General features: G+C 48.9%; 1 protein-coding gene across 1 annotated transcript; it reads left to right on the forward strand.

Moving 5' to 3' along the window:
* Positions 1–6,066: 6,066 nt before the first annotated feature.
* LOC118087828 (C-type natriuretic peptide 1) lies at positions 6,067–10,242 on the forward strand. The gene is made up of 3 exons (XM_035120840.2): positions 6,067–6,186; positions 7,718–8,032; positions 9,961–10,242. The coding sequence occupies exons 1-2, from the start codon at positions 6,094–6,096 to the stop codon at positions 8,015–8,017; spliced, it is 393 nt and encodes a 130-aa protein (XP_034976731.1). The 5' UTR covers positions 6,067–6,093; the 3' UTR covers positions 8,018–8,032; positions 9,961–10,242.
* Positions 10,243–15,288: the final 5,046 nt, after the last annotated feature.

The raw sequence follows: 15,288 nt of genomic DNA on the forward strand, positions 1-15,288 counted from the left end.
TGCTGGCCACATGACCCGGAAAGCTGTCTGTGGACAAACGCCAGCTCCCTTGGCTTGAAAGCGAGATGAGCACTGCAACCATACGCGTGAGATCGTTCCTGTCTCACCTCCTTTCTCTACCCAGGTGCCTTGTCTGAGCACCCTAGGGCAATCGTTCCCCGCTTCCCCTGTCCCCCGCTTCCTCGACTTCTGCAGAAGCCCCCTCCATCTTCCTCCCACCTCCGTTAATTCCACAAGAACCCTCCACGCCTCCCCATTTCCTGACACCGCTCTGGTCTTGCATGACCTGCTCCACTTCAAAGGCGAGGGTGACGTCACTCTGGGGTCCTCGTCAGCGCAAAAATCTCCAATTCCTTATTATGGCACATTAACGTTTCTCGCTCAGGGGCCCCGGCCTTCACCCAGTGCCAAGGTTCAATGCTCAGCGTCACGCAGGCTGAGTCCCGGCTGGTAATTACCCGGCTAAGATCACCCGCCAGGGTCCTCCATCACTTAGACGCCTTCGTGTTTCATTACGCGATGGCGAGGCCTTGCCAGACGAGGGGGCCTGGGGGTGGTGTGCCAGCTCTGATCAGAAAAGGGCCAAACTCCAGCACCTATCTGAATGCCAGTCAGGAGCAGGAGAAAACGCCATCATGGCAAGAGCTGGTTGGCTTCAAAAAGCCCAGTGGATTTTCGCGGCGATTCCCTCCACCTCCAAACACCTGGAACACAAGAACTCCTCAACATCCAAGGAAGCTGAAGGTTAGAAGATTCCAGACAGAGAAAAGAAAGTCATTCTTCATGCAGCGCATAGTTCAAACTGCGGAACTCGCTGCTGCAGGAGGGCAGTGATGGCCACCAACTTGAATGGCTTTAAAAGAAGATCAGACAAAATCATGGAGGAGGAGAAGCCTATTGGTGGCTAAAAGCCCCAAGGGATTCTAGCTCCGCCTCCACTGCAGCTTCCAAATACCAGTTGCTCGAAACCGCAGGAGGCGAGAGTGATCTTGTGCTCAAATCCTGCTTGCGGGTTTCCCAAAAGTGGCATCCCGTTGGCTACTGTGAGAACAGGATGACGTTACAGGTGGGCCATTGGACCTGATCCAGCAGGCTCTTCTTTTTTCCTTTCAGTAATAATATTCTATTGTTTTTTTCCATATTGAAAGTTACATTTGTTACCCAACACAGCTAGTGACTTCCTGCTCCCTACTGATGCTTATACAGCCATACCTCGGTTTAAATACGCCTTTCCCATTGAAAGTAATGGAAAGTGGATTAATCTGTTCCAGACGGGTCCGCGGAGTACTCAACCTGAAGCGTACTTAACCCGAAGTATGAGTGTAATTGGTTCCGGAAGTCCGTACTTAACCTGAAGCGTACTTAACCTGAAGCGAACTTTCCCATTGAAAGTAATGGAAAGTGGATGAATCCGTTCCAGACAGGTCCGTGGAGTACTTAAACTGAAAATACTCCAACCGAGGCGTACTTAAACCGAGGTATGGCTGTACTTGGAGCCTTGTAGTATTTGCCAGTAGTATATCTCAAACGTGGAACAGATCAATCATGTTACTCCACTTGCTAACCATTCTGTGTTGTTTCAGGACCATCATCTGAGAAAGATGCCCGCACCAACCTCGATATTTATTTCTTTTTTAAGACTACTTTTGTTTCGTTGTGGTTATGGATTTTTTCCTCCATATTGCAAGCCTCCTTGAGCATGGTTTGAAAGCCAGCGTACAAAAAAAATTAAGTATGCATGTAAAAAAGGGTAAAGGTAAAGGCCCCTTCATGGATCAATGCCTTGTCGTGGCAAAGGGGCTTGAAAAACTCAGAGAAGCTATGAGCTATGGGAGAAAAGCAATGACAAACCTAGACAGCATCTTAAAAAGCAGAGACATCACCTTGCCAACAAAGGTCCGTATAGTTAAAGCTATGGTTTTCCCGGTAGTGATATATGGAAGTGAGAGCTGGACCATTAAAAAAGGCTGATCGCCGAAGAATGGATGCTTTTGAATTATGGTGCTGGAGGAGACTCTTGAGAGTCCCATGGACTGCAAGAAGATCAAACCTATCCATTCTGAAGGAAATCAGCCCTGAGTGCTCACTGGAAGGACAGATCGTGAAGCTGAGGCTCCAATACTTTGGCCACCTCATGAGAAGAGAAGACTCCCTGGAAAAGACCCTGATGTTGGGAAAGATTGAGGGCACTAGGAGAAGGGGACGACAGAGGACGAGATAGTTGGACAGTGTTCTTGAAGCTACGAACATGAGTTTGACCAAACTGCGGGAGGCAGTGCAAGACCGGAGTGCCTGGCGTGCTATGGTCCATGGGGTCACGAAGAGTCGGACATGACTAAACGACTAAACAACAACAACAAAGGTAAAGGGCCCCTGGATGGTTAAGTCCAGTCAAAGGCGACTATGGGGTTGCGGCGCTCATCTCGCTTTCAGGCCGAGGGAGCCGGCGTTTGTCCACAGACAGCATTCCGGGTCATGTGGTGCAACGGGACACTGTGACAGAAACCGGAGTTTACAGAAATGCCATTAACCTTCCCACCACAGGGGCACCTATTTATCTACTTGCGCTGGCGTGCTTTCGAACTGCTAGGATGGCAGAAGCTGGGACAGAGCAACGGGAGCTCACCCTGTCACAGGGATTCGAACCACCGACCTTCCGCTCAGCAAGCCCAAGAGGCTCAGTGGTTTCGATCACAGCACCACTGGCATCCTTGCATGTATGTGCACATAACACAGGAACATAAGAATAGCCTGCAGGATGAGGCCAGTGGCTCATCTAGTCCAGCATCCTATTCTCACAGGGGTCATCCAGGGCCCGGGGAAAACCGGTGAGCAGAATTGGGGACAAGTGCTCTCTTCTCTCTTGCTGCTTGCAGCAACTGGTATTCAGAAACAACTGTGGAGGCAAAGCACAGCCTTTGCGGCTAGTTCTGCAGTTCGACTAGGCTTTGCATGAAGAAGAAAGGGGATTTTCCAGGTTTCAGGATTTGCATGCAAAACTGGCTCCTGGCAGGATGGAAGGCAATGTTAGAGCTCTAAATCAGGGATCTGCCCCCCCCCCCGTAAGCAGTTGTGAAAAATTAATCTAAGGCTTCTGATGCTAATTTGAGGCTCAATTAAGCAGCACACTGTCTGTTTCCTGCTAGGCCCACCGGTGTCCTGGGGTGCGCCGAATGATGATCGGGGCCGTGTGGAATAATGTCCAACCGTTCTTCTGCGGGAGCTGAGCAGGGTGTGTGTGTGGAACCCAGACTTTGATACAGGATGGCAGAAAGCCCCAAATACCTCAGCTTTCCTTTAAACATACCAAGGCAAGCTGCTAGTCCCTTCGGCTGCAAAGACACGGCTGGAAAATACAAATTGTAAAATAATAATAATAAGACATGTGAAATAGCCACCTGCGGTCACAGCTAATAATTTCAAGGTTGCCAGGGACAGGATCTTCCAGCCTTCAAATGCTGACCTGGATAGGAATGTCTTTCAATTCCTCCTGGGAGTCAGCAATGAGGGAGGGAAGGTGCACTTCTGCCAGGGAGTGCAATCTACAGAGAGGGAGCCACCACCAAGAAGGCCCCATCATGGGCCAGCCCCAAACAGGTATCACCCAGTGACCTTCTCACCGCTGATCATAGGGCTCAAGATGGTTGTTAAAGGGAGAGAAGAGCATGGAAATATTTGGGCCCCAAGCCCCTTAGAGATTTATAATGCCAACACTGGTACCTTGAAGGTTGAGGTTAGACTGAGAGAAGACTGGCCTGCCTGAGGATGGCTGGAAGCAGGCATGGGGAACCTGTGGCCTTCTGGGTGTTGCTGAACGATAGCTCCCATCACCCCTGGGGCCTCTACCTGGAGATCCTGTCAGAAATTGAATCCAGGACCTTCTGCATGCCAAGCAGGTGCTCCGCCGCTGAGCTAAGGTCCGCCCCTTAAGATGCAGGAAGCCGTTTCCTCCTACCATGTAAGAACGTCGTTCTCCCCAGCTCAGTATTCCCTACACAGATTGGCAGCTGCTCTCGGCAGTTTCCAGGAAGGGCCTTGCCCAGCCCTGCCTGGGGAGATCTTGCAGGGTTCCTTTTACTGGAGATTGGACTGTAAGCTTCTTGGGCGCAGAGACCTCCCATTTGAAGATGACGCTACTCTGCAAAGAACCCAAACTGGCTGATAGGAACAATAAATCAAGGAGCAGTCGTCATTTCTCTTTGTAACCAGACAGGAATCGTTCCGCTGAGAGCCCTGTTGACTTTCTTCCCTCCTTCCTTTAAAAGTTATAATAAATGGCTCTGAATCATAGAATCATAGAGTTGGAAGAGACCACAAGGGCCATCCAGTCCAACCCCCTGCCAAGCAGGAAACACCATCAAAGCATTCTTGACATATGGCTGTCAAGCCTCTTCTTACCTCCAAAGAAGGAGACTTCACCACACTCCTTGGCAGCAAATTCCACTGTTGAACAGCTCTTACTGTCAGGAAGTTCTTCCTAATGTTTAGGTGGAATCTTCTTTCTTGAAGTTTGAATCCATTGCTCCGTGTCCGCTTCTCTGGAGCAGCAGAAAACAATCTTTCTCCCTCCTCCATATGACATCCTTTCATATATTTGAACATGGCTATCTGAGCTTCCCTTATCGAAAGGTGTTTCAGATCTCCCTTTGGAACACGGGAAGCCTGGCACAGAGTCAGACCCTCCCAGCTCAGCATTCTACACATGGGCAGGCAGAGCACCTAGGAGCTCAGTGGAAGTGTACCAGTTTCTGATTTGATCCCGGAATCTCCATATTTTTCCTTCTTCCTCTCCTCCATGTCTCGGAGAACAATTTAAAGTAGTATGTGTAGGTGAAAAAGGGAGTCCTATTGATCCTGAAAATAAAATCCCCGCACCGAATGAAAGAAACAGTGAAGCTGGCATACGAAGCCCTTCCTATAATTCCGAAGGAAAAGGTCAGCAATCGACATTGGAATCTTTCCTTGCAATGTTTCAGCAGCCAGCTATTTCTTAGAGAATGTGGGGTGTGTGTGTCTGTTCCATTATTGTAAATGGAGCCTTGCAGTGCCTACTCAGAAGTAAGCCCCACTGTCTTCAATGGAGCTTACTCCCAGGTGACAGTGTAAAGACTGGGCAGTCTGGGCTGCTGTCCTAAGCATTTTTACTCAGAAAGTTCAATAGGATTTACTTTCTGAGAGGTTACTGATCATTCTCACAGTTCCATCATCATCATTATTATTATATCCCACTTTTTTCTACCAACAGGGACTCCAGGCAGTTTACAGCTAAAAAAAATCTCAACATCTTCAATCCTAAAAAAATCTCAACAACTTTGGTCGGCCCTCATGGCCCTTCACTTCATCAAATCTGGCCCTCTTTAAGAAAAGTTTGGACACCACTGCCTTACACCTTTTTTCTTTACAACAACCCTGTGAGGTAGGCTGGTGGCGAGAATGTAATTGCTCACGGTAAGCAAAGTAGATGTGTATATGAGGTTCATGTGTGCGGCGAGATCAAGTGCAGGAGAAGCTCCCTGATAGAAAAATCAGAGAAATGTTGGAGGTTGGGGGAATGCCCTCTGCCCAAAACCCTGGAGGGCCGCTGCTGCCGGTCAGTGTAGACAATACTGAGCTGGATAGACCAGTGTATAAGTCAGCGTAAGTCAACGTCCTGTTTTCCTTTGAGGCTATTTCCCCACAGGCTTTCTATATATTACAACAATGTTCTACCGGAGTATCCTAACAGCGGTAGTAATTTTCCTGCTGCCAGCCAGCAGAGAACTGAACAAAACTGACAGGTGGAGGTGTCCAGAGGCGAAAAAGCAGAGAAGATTTCCAACTCAAGATCTCCAGCATCTGCCAAATGCAAAAATTCCTCTTTTTGTTACCACCTGCCGAGGGAGAGAATGCATTAGCAAAGATGCTTTGCGAACTCCCCTCCTCCCTGACAAGAGATGAGATGCACTCAAGCCAATCCTTGGGCATCTTCCAGGAGCTCAGCGGTGGACCTGGGGAGGGGTCAAGGGAGATATAAAAGCCGGGCAGAGAACCAGCCGGCTCACCTTGCCGCAGGGGAAAAGCTCAGGGGATCCAACTAGGGCAGCCAAGCAGAGGATGAACCCCAAAGTGATGCATGCCGGCTGGGTCTTGATGCTGCTGCTTTTTGCTCACCAACAAGGAAGAGCCAAGCCAGTGACCAATGTCCAGGTAAGTGGAAGGGGTGATGGATGGGGTCAGAAGGATCTGGTTGCATTTCAAAGCGATCCAAACCCGAGCCACACTTTTCCAAAGCAATTTGTGAACTGAAAAGCAGCCTTTGAATTTTGCAATGCAATCCAGCTAGGTAATGGGCATCAATGAATGCTTGTGCTAGGGTAAAGCATGTGTAAAAGTGCGTAGATTTCTTTTTAGAGAGAATACAGAAATGCACTACAAAAAGAGATGTTGCAAAAACGTGCACATTAGGCAAAATTGCAAATATTTTATTTTATTGCAAATATTTCATTGCAAAGGAGATTACTGTTAGGATAAGGTTGCCAGATTTTTTTCAATGAGTCTGGGGACACAATCAATCAATCAATCAATCAATCAATCAATACCACACATTCGGGACGTTGATGCTGCAGCGATGGCGGTTGCAGAGGGAAGGGAGGTTTCACACTGCCTTTCGGAGCAGCCCCAATCCCATTCTTACTTGCGTGTAAGCAGGAGGGGGCGGGGATCCCTCAGCTGGGAAGGGAGGCTTCCCGTTGCCCATCTGAGAGATCCCTACCCCACTCCTGCATGCAAGTAGGAGTTGGGAGGCTGCTTCGATAGGCAGCATGAAGCCTCGCCTCCCTTCACAGCTTAGTTGCTGGGGTCAGGGAAGGTGGAGCCCCTGCACCATCATTATATGGGGACTTCCGAGCGGCTCCTGAAGCCAGCCAGAGCCAACTGCTTTGGGCTGCTGAGACTGCTGCTGCTGTGTTTCCCGGGGACATGAGATGAAATCCGGGGACATTCTAGGGATGGAATTTGTCCGGGGACTTATTCACAAATCCAGGCACCGTCCCCGGGAAACAGGGATGTCTGGTAACCCTATGTTAGGAGCTGGTTTGGGAGCAGTGGTTAGAGTGTCGGACTTTGACCTGGAAGACCAGGGTTCAAATCCCCCCTTCACTCAGCCACGAAGCTCACTGGGTGTGACCTTGGGCCAGTTACTGCATCTCAGCCTGCCCTACCTCACAGGGTTGCTGTGAGGATAAAATGGGGAGAAGGGGAACCATGGACACCCCCTTGGGCACCTTGGAAGAATAGTGGGATAAAAACGCAGCAAAGACCGGTAAATAAAGATTCTTAGGAGACCTTTGTGCTAAGTTTCCAAGAGCAATTCCTTTTTAGTTTAGGTTGTTGTTTATTCACTGCAAAACTAATGTTGAGAGCGGAACTTTAGATGGGGGAAATTAGAAATCGAAAGCGACAGATTTGTCCCATCTCTAGGAAAGAGGAAGGAACACCCCCAGAAAATTGGGATTTTCCAATGGAATGATGGGAAGAGGCACTTTGGGGGTATAAAGACTCACCTGGACCAAAATTGGAGGTGATACAAAAAGGGGGAAAAGGCACCCCAATAGTTAGAAGCAAGACAAATTTATAGGTGTCAGCTTGCGGGGGGGGGGGGAAGCAGAGGGGGCAAGAAGCTTTGCTGGTGCTTATTTTGTTGCTCTTCCTTCTCCCCGCACCCTCCTGTATTTTTCAGACCCTGTCTAAGTGGTTAGAGGAGGACCTCGAACAGCCAGCAGGGTCCGAGGAAACAGAGCAGGACCAAGATGAGACCCTCCTAACCGGAGGAGCATTGGAACAACAGGACGCTCTGCTGCCATGGGCCAGGAGACCCCAGGAAGGGGTGCCCCTCTCAGAAAGCAATTTCCAGAGGCTCTTCAATGACCTCCTGGGCTCCTCCCGGAGGTATCGAGGAAGGAGCAAAAAGGGCCTTTCGAGAGGATGCTTTGGGGTCAAGCTGGACCGGATCGGGGCTCTGAGCGGGCTGGGGTGCTGAAAGGCAGCCCGGCAGGTAAGTGTCCACAACCGGAAGATTCTGGCCACACAGTAGCTGGTTGCGTCAAGACTGGATGCGCTCCATGTGGGGCTTCCTTTGTGAGTGATCCGGAAGATGCAGTTTGTGCAGCACAATTGCATACAATATCTGTGCTCAGGGCAGGCCCGTCTTGCCCATCGAGGCTAGTGGTGCGGGGCGCCAGGGCACCAAGTTTTGGAGGGTGCCAGGCGAGAGTCCGGGGAGCACCGAACGAGCGCACCAAGTGAGTGAGGGTGCGTGTGCCACTCCCGCAGAGCATTAGTTGGTTTTTTTTCCCTTTTAGCCTGCAGGCACCAAATTCTGTGGGGCGCCAGAAGGCTAAAAGGGGAAGAAACGAGCCAACACTTGGCAGGAGCAGCACGCGCGCCCTCGCTCGCTCAGTGCAGCCCTGCTCACTTGGTGTGCTGCCTGCCGTGGTCGCCGTGGCACAAAGCGGCCAGCTGAGCCAAGAGGTTCAGCCTCCGACTCTTCCCCACCAGAGGAGCCACCCCCCAGCTGCTGCCTGCCTCCTCCAGCCCTAAAAAAACGTCAACTCTGGGAAAGGAGGGGCGCGCCAGAGCGATCTTTGCACCACGGCGCTGGATATGCTTAAGACGGCCCTGGCTCAGGGATCTGCTACCGGGCCAAGTTCAAGGTGTTACTATTAGTACATAAAGCCCTTAACAGCTCGGCCAGTTTACCTATGAGATCACCTTACCCCAAATATGCCCACTCGATTGCTTTGATCGGCAGAACCGGCACTACGGAAGGTGCCACAGAATCCCCGTTCTGCATTTGTAAGAAGTCCGTCTTTCGGTGTGGCAGCAACACCTTTGGAACTTTCTGCCTCTTGACTTCGGGCAGGTGCCTTCACCGAATTCTTTTTGGTGTCTGCTGAAAACAGATAAGCCCGACCAGATGTTTTAAAAGTCGGTGTGAGTTTTGATCTGTTTTTTAATCTTCTTCTTTTTTAGCTTTTCGAAAGTGGTTGATCTTTCTTACCGATAATCTTATTGCCGGTACCTTTTTTTGTAAACCGCTTTGAGGTTTTTGTTTTACAATCAAGCGGTGTATATGTTTTATGATATATATATATATATATATATATATATATATATATATATATATATATATTTCAGGCAGGAGTTTCGTTGGGTTCATAGAGGCTGGGCAGCCATCTCTCAGGGATGGCAGACCAAGAGAGTCTCTCTGACACGGGGTTTGCCAACCTTATTTGTAGCCTGGTTCCAATATCGAGAAATTGTTCTGGGCACCAAAATGCAACCAACACTCTTTCGGCTACGACAGAATGTCCGTCCGTCCCCCAATCCAGGACTCAGGGAGGGGGATTCTGTGAGCACTAAGGAAGGCTCCTAAAAGAAGAGAGGAAACTGCCTTATAAAAGATGCTAGTCCTCATGGTTTTGTGTGATTTAAATGGAAAGGTAGGAAGCTGCCTTCTACTGAGCTTTGGTCCGTCTAGCTCAACATTGCCAACCCTGACTGGCAGCGGCACTCCCGGGTTTCAGGCAAGGGCTTTACCTGGAGATGCTGTTGAGGGTCGAACCTGAGACCTTCTGCATGCAAAGCAGGTGCTCTGCCACTGAGCTTCTCCACTTCTCCGCAAGGACCTGGGGGGGGGGTCAACCTCTGCCCTAATACACACCCAGCTCTTTAGGCAGCGCTTGCGATCTGCATTTCTTACATTAAAAATAATATTCCTTGGGGGAGGGAATCGACCAATCCAATTAAATCGGGGCGCCTTCTCTTCCACTTGCAAGAAAAGGTTTTCAGCCAATTAACCTTGCCAATGAAGGCAGCTAAGCATGACAGGCGCTTTGAGCTTCCTCTCTCGCACGGCTGTTCCAGAGAGAGGCCGTTTCAGAACATGATGCCTTTTCTTTTCCCATTCTTCTCCCTCGGCAGGACCCATCGCCGGCGGGACCCATCGCCTCCCAGAGAGACAACCAACATCCTCATTCATCGCCAAGGCATCCCCGCCTTCCAGTCCCCCAGAGACGCCTCTTCAACCAAGCCAAAACCTTCACACCTCCTGCCTCTGCCCACCTCCCTAGTGTGATTCGATCTGTCCTGGCTCATTCCCCCCCCCACTTGTCTTGAAGCTGCTTTCTTCCCCCACATACAAGTCATGTTTAAACTGCTACCTTCCTTATCAGAAGCGGTGGTGATAACTTTCTTCTTTAAGAGTTAGCCAAATTGAGGGGAGATGGGGCAGCGCCGTTAACTAAGATAGCAAAACAGAGACTCCATGGACAGGAGCAGTATACCCTGAATACCAAACACTAGAGGGAAACAACAGCTGAAGGGAGGCTATATGAGAAGCATCCTGCTAACAGGCCAATCTAGTCCAGCATCCTGTTCTCACAGTGGCCAATCAGATGCTTACAGGAGCAGGACATGGACGCAGTTAGGGATTCCCACTTGTGATTCCGACAGTGGAGGTAGAAAATCTAACCATCATGGCTATTAGCCATTGATACCCTTCTCCTCCATGAATTTCCTAGAATTTTAGAGTTGGGGGGGGAGCCTAAAGGACATCTCGCCCAACCCCCCTGCAACCCAAGAATCACAGCCCTAAAAAAGAGTTTAGCGGTCCCACAGGCGGAAAACAGGAGGCTTGGCTAGTTGGTACTTTGGGCCGGCCCAGCATAGACAGTTCTTCTGGGTGGTGGGCAGGTGTGAATGAGTCGACCCAGAAAAAAATTCACAGAACCCCTGAGGCCCAGCATTCTCCCATTAAACATTAGTTCACCCATCAAGACCCTTCGGGCACTGATGGAACCTAGAGAAATCAGATCGCGGCCCTCACACACCCACACCTCCAGTCAGTCCTCTCTCATTTGTGGCAAAGGTGTGTGTCTACGATAAATCCTATCTAACTTTTGTTCCGTGTCTCGCTCATGTGCAAAATTCTGCATGCAGACAGTTGTCGAAATAAACTGGTTTTCATAATTTGTCCAATTCATTTCCAATATGCTCTGTGTGAGTGTGAGTGTGTGTGTGTAAAAAAAGAACACAATTTATTTCTTCCAACTCTCATTTAGAATATGGCTCTCAGACTTGGAAAAGACTCTGAGAATAGACTGCAGAGTGCCCCTTTTTTTTGGGGGGGGAATTAGGGGAAGGTTGGATTCTATGCTAGTCTTCAGAAAGCCAGGGTGTTGGAGTGGTTAAGATTGTTGGACTAGGGCCTGGGAGACCAGAGTTCAAATCCCCACTCAGGCATGAAGCTTCCAGGGAGACCTTGGACCACTGCCTTTCAGCTTAACCTACCTCAAAGGGTTGTTGTGAGGATTAAATGTGGGGGGGGCACGTATGCCAGTCTGAGCTCGTTGGAGAAAAAGGTGGGATATCAACCAATGATACAACTCAGAAGGAGAGCCCTAAATCTGGATCAGACCATCCTCCTCTCACCAGTTTCCCCAAGCAGGAAAACTGGTGAATCCAATAGCTCGGCAATTAAACTTGACTTTAACTACACAGGCTCCAGAGTTATGAGAAGGCAGGAGAATGTCAATGTTTGCAAGGGGCAGATCTCCTGCGTAGGTGTGGATGTTGGCTCCTGATGCTCAAATCAACTGCACGGGGGTGTTTGCGCAGCGAAGGAACTGAGCCTTCAGCTCAGCTAAGATGAAAACTGCCGGTATGGGCTTTCAACAACACACAGACGCACAAGAAGATTTTGACACGCGCATTAATGTGGAATGCTTAATGATTTGGGCAGGCAGGCAAAAGAGCAGTGTTCCTGCTGCCAAAGAGATGATGAGGGAGGGGAATATGGCCAGGAGCAAGTCCCAGAGCATTGGGTCTCTGTGTCAGCACAAGCGTAAAATGAACTATTTTTTTCATGAGCAGCCAGGATTTGTCTCCAAGCTCACAAGAATCCCAAAGTTCTCTCAAGCCGGCCTTGGACTCTTTGCAACAGAAAGGGCAGGATGCAAATCAGGAGAAAGAGTGAACAGACAGAGAAAATTATGCCCATTTTACAGGTGGCAAGTAGAGGCTGAGGTCTAGCAGTTTGCCTAAGGGTTCTAGAATCCCCGGCGAGAGAAAGGGAAGGATACAAAACAAGGGGTAGAGAGAATGAACAGACAGATACAATTATGCTAGGACTGCCATATGTCCGGATTTCCCCAGACATTACTGGGACTTCAAAGGCAGAAGTGACATGAAGAGGGGATTTCTGAAATGTGGCGCTTTGTCCTGTATCAATGGAAGTAATAGTAATAGTACCACTATATTCTGTTCTGGTCAGACCTCACCTGGAGTACTGTGTCCAGTTCTGGGAACCACAGTTCAAGAAGGATACAGGCAAGCTGGAACGTGTCCAGAAGAGGGCAACCAAAATGGTCAAAGGCCTGGAAACGATGCCTTATGAGGAACGGCTTAGGGAGCTGGGTATGTTTAGCCTGGAGAAGAGAAGGTTAAGGGGTGATATGATAGCCATGTTCAAATATATAAAAGGATGTCATATAGAGGAGGGAGAAAGGTTGTTTTCTGCTGCTCCAGAGAAGCGGACACGGAGCAATGGATTCAAACTACAAGAAAGAAGATTCCACCTAAACATTAGGAAGAACTTCCTGACAGTAAGAGCTGTTCGGCAGTGGAATTTGCTGCCAAGGAGTGTGGTGGAGTCTCCTTCTTTGGAGGTTTTTAAGCAGAGGCTTGACAGCCATATGTCAGGAATGCTTTGATGGTGTTTCCTGCTTGGCAGGGGGTTGGACTGGATGGCCCTTGTGGTCTCTTCCAACTCCATGATTCTATGATCTTAGGCAAGTCAATCGAAAAATTGCAGGGTTTTAATTTTTTTTTATTTTCAACAACTTTTGGGGTGTCCTGGTTTTTACTTTTTGAAATGTTGTTGTTGTTGTTTAGTCGTTTAGTCGTGTCCGACTCTTCGTGACCCCATGGACCATAGCACGCCAGGCACTCCTGTCTTCCACTGCCTCCCGCAGTTTGGTCAAACTCATGTTCGTAGCTTCAAGAACACTGTCCAACCATCTCATCCTTTTTGAAATATGGCAACCCTAAATAATGCCCATTTTACAGGTGGCAAGTAGAGGCTGAGGACTAGCAACATGCCATAAGGTTTTTTAGAAATGGTTGTTTATATTCTACTACGGGGGTGGAGAATTTGTGGTCCTTCAGATCTTGCTGCACTCCAAGTCCCATCCTCCCTGACCATCGGCTGGGAGAGGAACCCAACATCTTGTGGAGGAGGGCTGCTGGTTCCTTGACCATGTCCACATACAGTACTAGATCATTGACTTGTAGAGTTGGGAAATGATATACCGGTAATATTCTAAAATGTAAAACAGGAAAAATTAATAAAAATTATAGAGGGGGGATTCTACATGCGGGAACGGTCAACTTAAACCACAAAGCCATCCGTGTGGCGAGGGAACGTATTTTCTCTCGCATAAAAGGCCACAGCTAATTAAGCGCGCCTGCCGATTCCCGTCCTGGGCAAACGTGTTTGTTCCGATTAGCATATAAATGATAACAGCTGCCCTTTGAAGTGAGCCTGGCGTGGGAGAGATGAAGGGTCTTCCATCACCAAGAGGGGTGGGGGGCAGTTCCCCCCCCCCCCCGATGGGAGCAGGTGGAGGAAAGCAGAGGTGCACGGGTCTATTAGCTGAGCTGTAAAGCCTCGTTTCCCAGCCGGCACCAAGCAGATTGGCAAAAGCGTTTTCACAGCATCGCCAGGCTTTTGGAAAACATGCAAAATTAAAAGCGCACAGAAATAACGTTGCAGGAAAGGGTCCTGATCCCAGCAGATACCCGAGCCTGAACCAAGCAGAGCAGAGCATTCTAAAAGAGCTAAACCACTCTATTTATGTATTTGTCTCATGTCTACAACTTGAGATGTTGTGCACTGGGTCCATCTAGTTCAGCATTGCCAACACTGGTTGGCAGCCACGGCTGGATTTAGGTTTGATGAGGCCCTAAGCTACTGAAGGTAATGGGGCCCTTTATATGTCCAGCTGTCCTTTCATCAACAACAAATTGCCTTTGTTTTTTTTGTGTTGAATATATGCCATATGGTAATTTATGGACCTAATAGGTATCTCAAGCCATTAGCACATGTTGCCATGCAACCACTCCATGCAGAATGTAGGCACCCTATATATAGAAATGAGCAAACCAATGATGTTTTAGGGAGCAGGCTAGCAGGCAGGGGCCCATGACTTACATCATAGGAGCCTACACAACACAAAACACTGTTGCTGTATGTAGGTTTTATTTTATTTGTGTTTTATCTTATATTTTGGAAGCGTACATCCAGATTTTTTTTCTTTGATTTTTTTTGGGTGCCCCAAGAGAGTGGGGCCCTAAGCTATAACTTGTTTAGCTTATATGTAAATCTGGCAGCAGCTCTCTCCAAGATCAGGAGACATTCCCAGCCCTCTTATTTATTATTTTATTTATTGCAACGATACGAGACCTCTCTCTCTCCAACGAGCTCAAGGCAGTATCCACGGTTTCTCTCCCACCCCCACCCCCTTCCTCATTTTAATGCCCACAACAACCCTAGACTGGGGTGGGCTAGGCTGAGAGAAAAGACAGTGACTGGCCCCAAGGTCACCCAGTGAGCTACATCACAGCAGCCAGGGGGTGATTCGAACCCAGGTCTCTCCCAGGCCGTAGTTCTAACCACTAAAAGCAGCTGTATCTAAAAAGAATTCTAAAAGCAGTGACAGTTGAAAACATTCTCCCACTGCATGATCTTAGGGTTGCCCGTCATAGCATCCGTCAGCCACTAAATGCCCCACCCGAAACCCTGGACAGTCCCTGCCAGTCAGAGTACGCAACACTAAACTAGATGGGCCTGTAACCCTGACTTGACATAAAAGCTGAATGCAGGAAGATTCGCGACAGGTAAAAAGAAAGCCCCTTTTCGCACATCGCATGGTATCAAACTTGCTTCGGCAGAAAGAAGCAGCGATCTCCAAATTGGATGGCCTTAGAAGAAGAGGAGGAGAGGACTATAAGCCACAATGACTGCGCTCTGCCCTCGTGTTCAGAGGCAGCGATGCTTCTGAAGACCAGTTGCTGGAAACTGCAGAAGGGGGGAATTTGCTCTCGTGCTCGGATCCTGCTTGCAGGTTTCCCACAAGCATCTGGTTGGCCGCTGTGAGAACAGGATGCTGGACTAGATGGGCCATTGGCCTGATCCAGCAAGATTCATCTTATGTCCATAAGGCAGCTTCCCTGTTCGTGTCCAAAGCAACA

The sequence above is a fragment of the Zootoca vivipara genome, chromosome 6, assembly GCF_963506605.1.
Source record: "Zootoca vivipara chromosome 6, rZooViv1.1, whole genome shotgun sequence".
Classification (NCBI taxonomy): domain Eukaryota; kingdom Metazoa; phylum Chordata; class Lepidosauria; order Squamata; family Lacertidae; genus Zootoca; species Zootoca vivipara.

Excerpts from the sequence above, each read along its gene's own strand:
- LOC118087828 (XM_035120840.2), top strand. The coding sequence starts at position 6,094 with ATGAACCCCAAAGTGATGCATGCCGGCTGGGTCTTGATGCTGCTGCTT. Across the intron at positions 6,187-7,717 it reads AGCCAGTGACCAATGTCCAG|ACCCTGTCTAAGTGGTTAGA; the intron begins GTAAGTGGAAGG and ends TGTATTTTTCAG.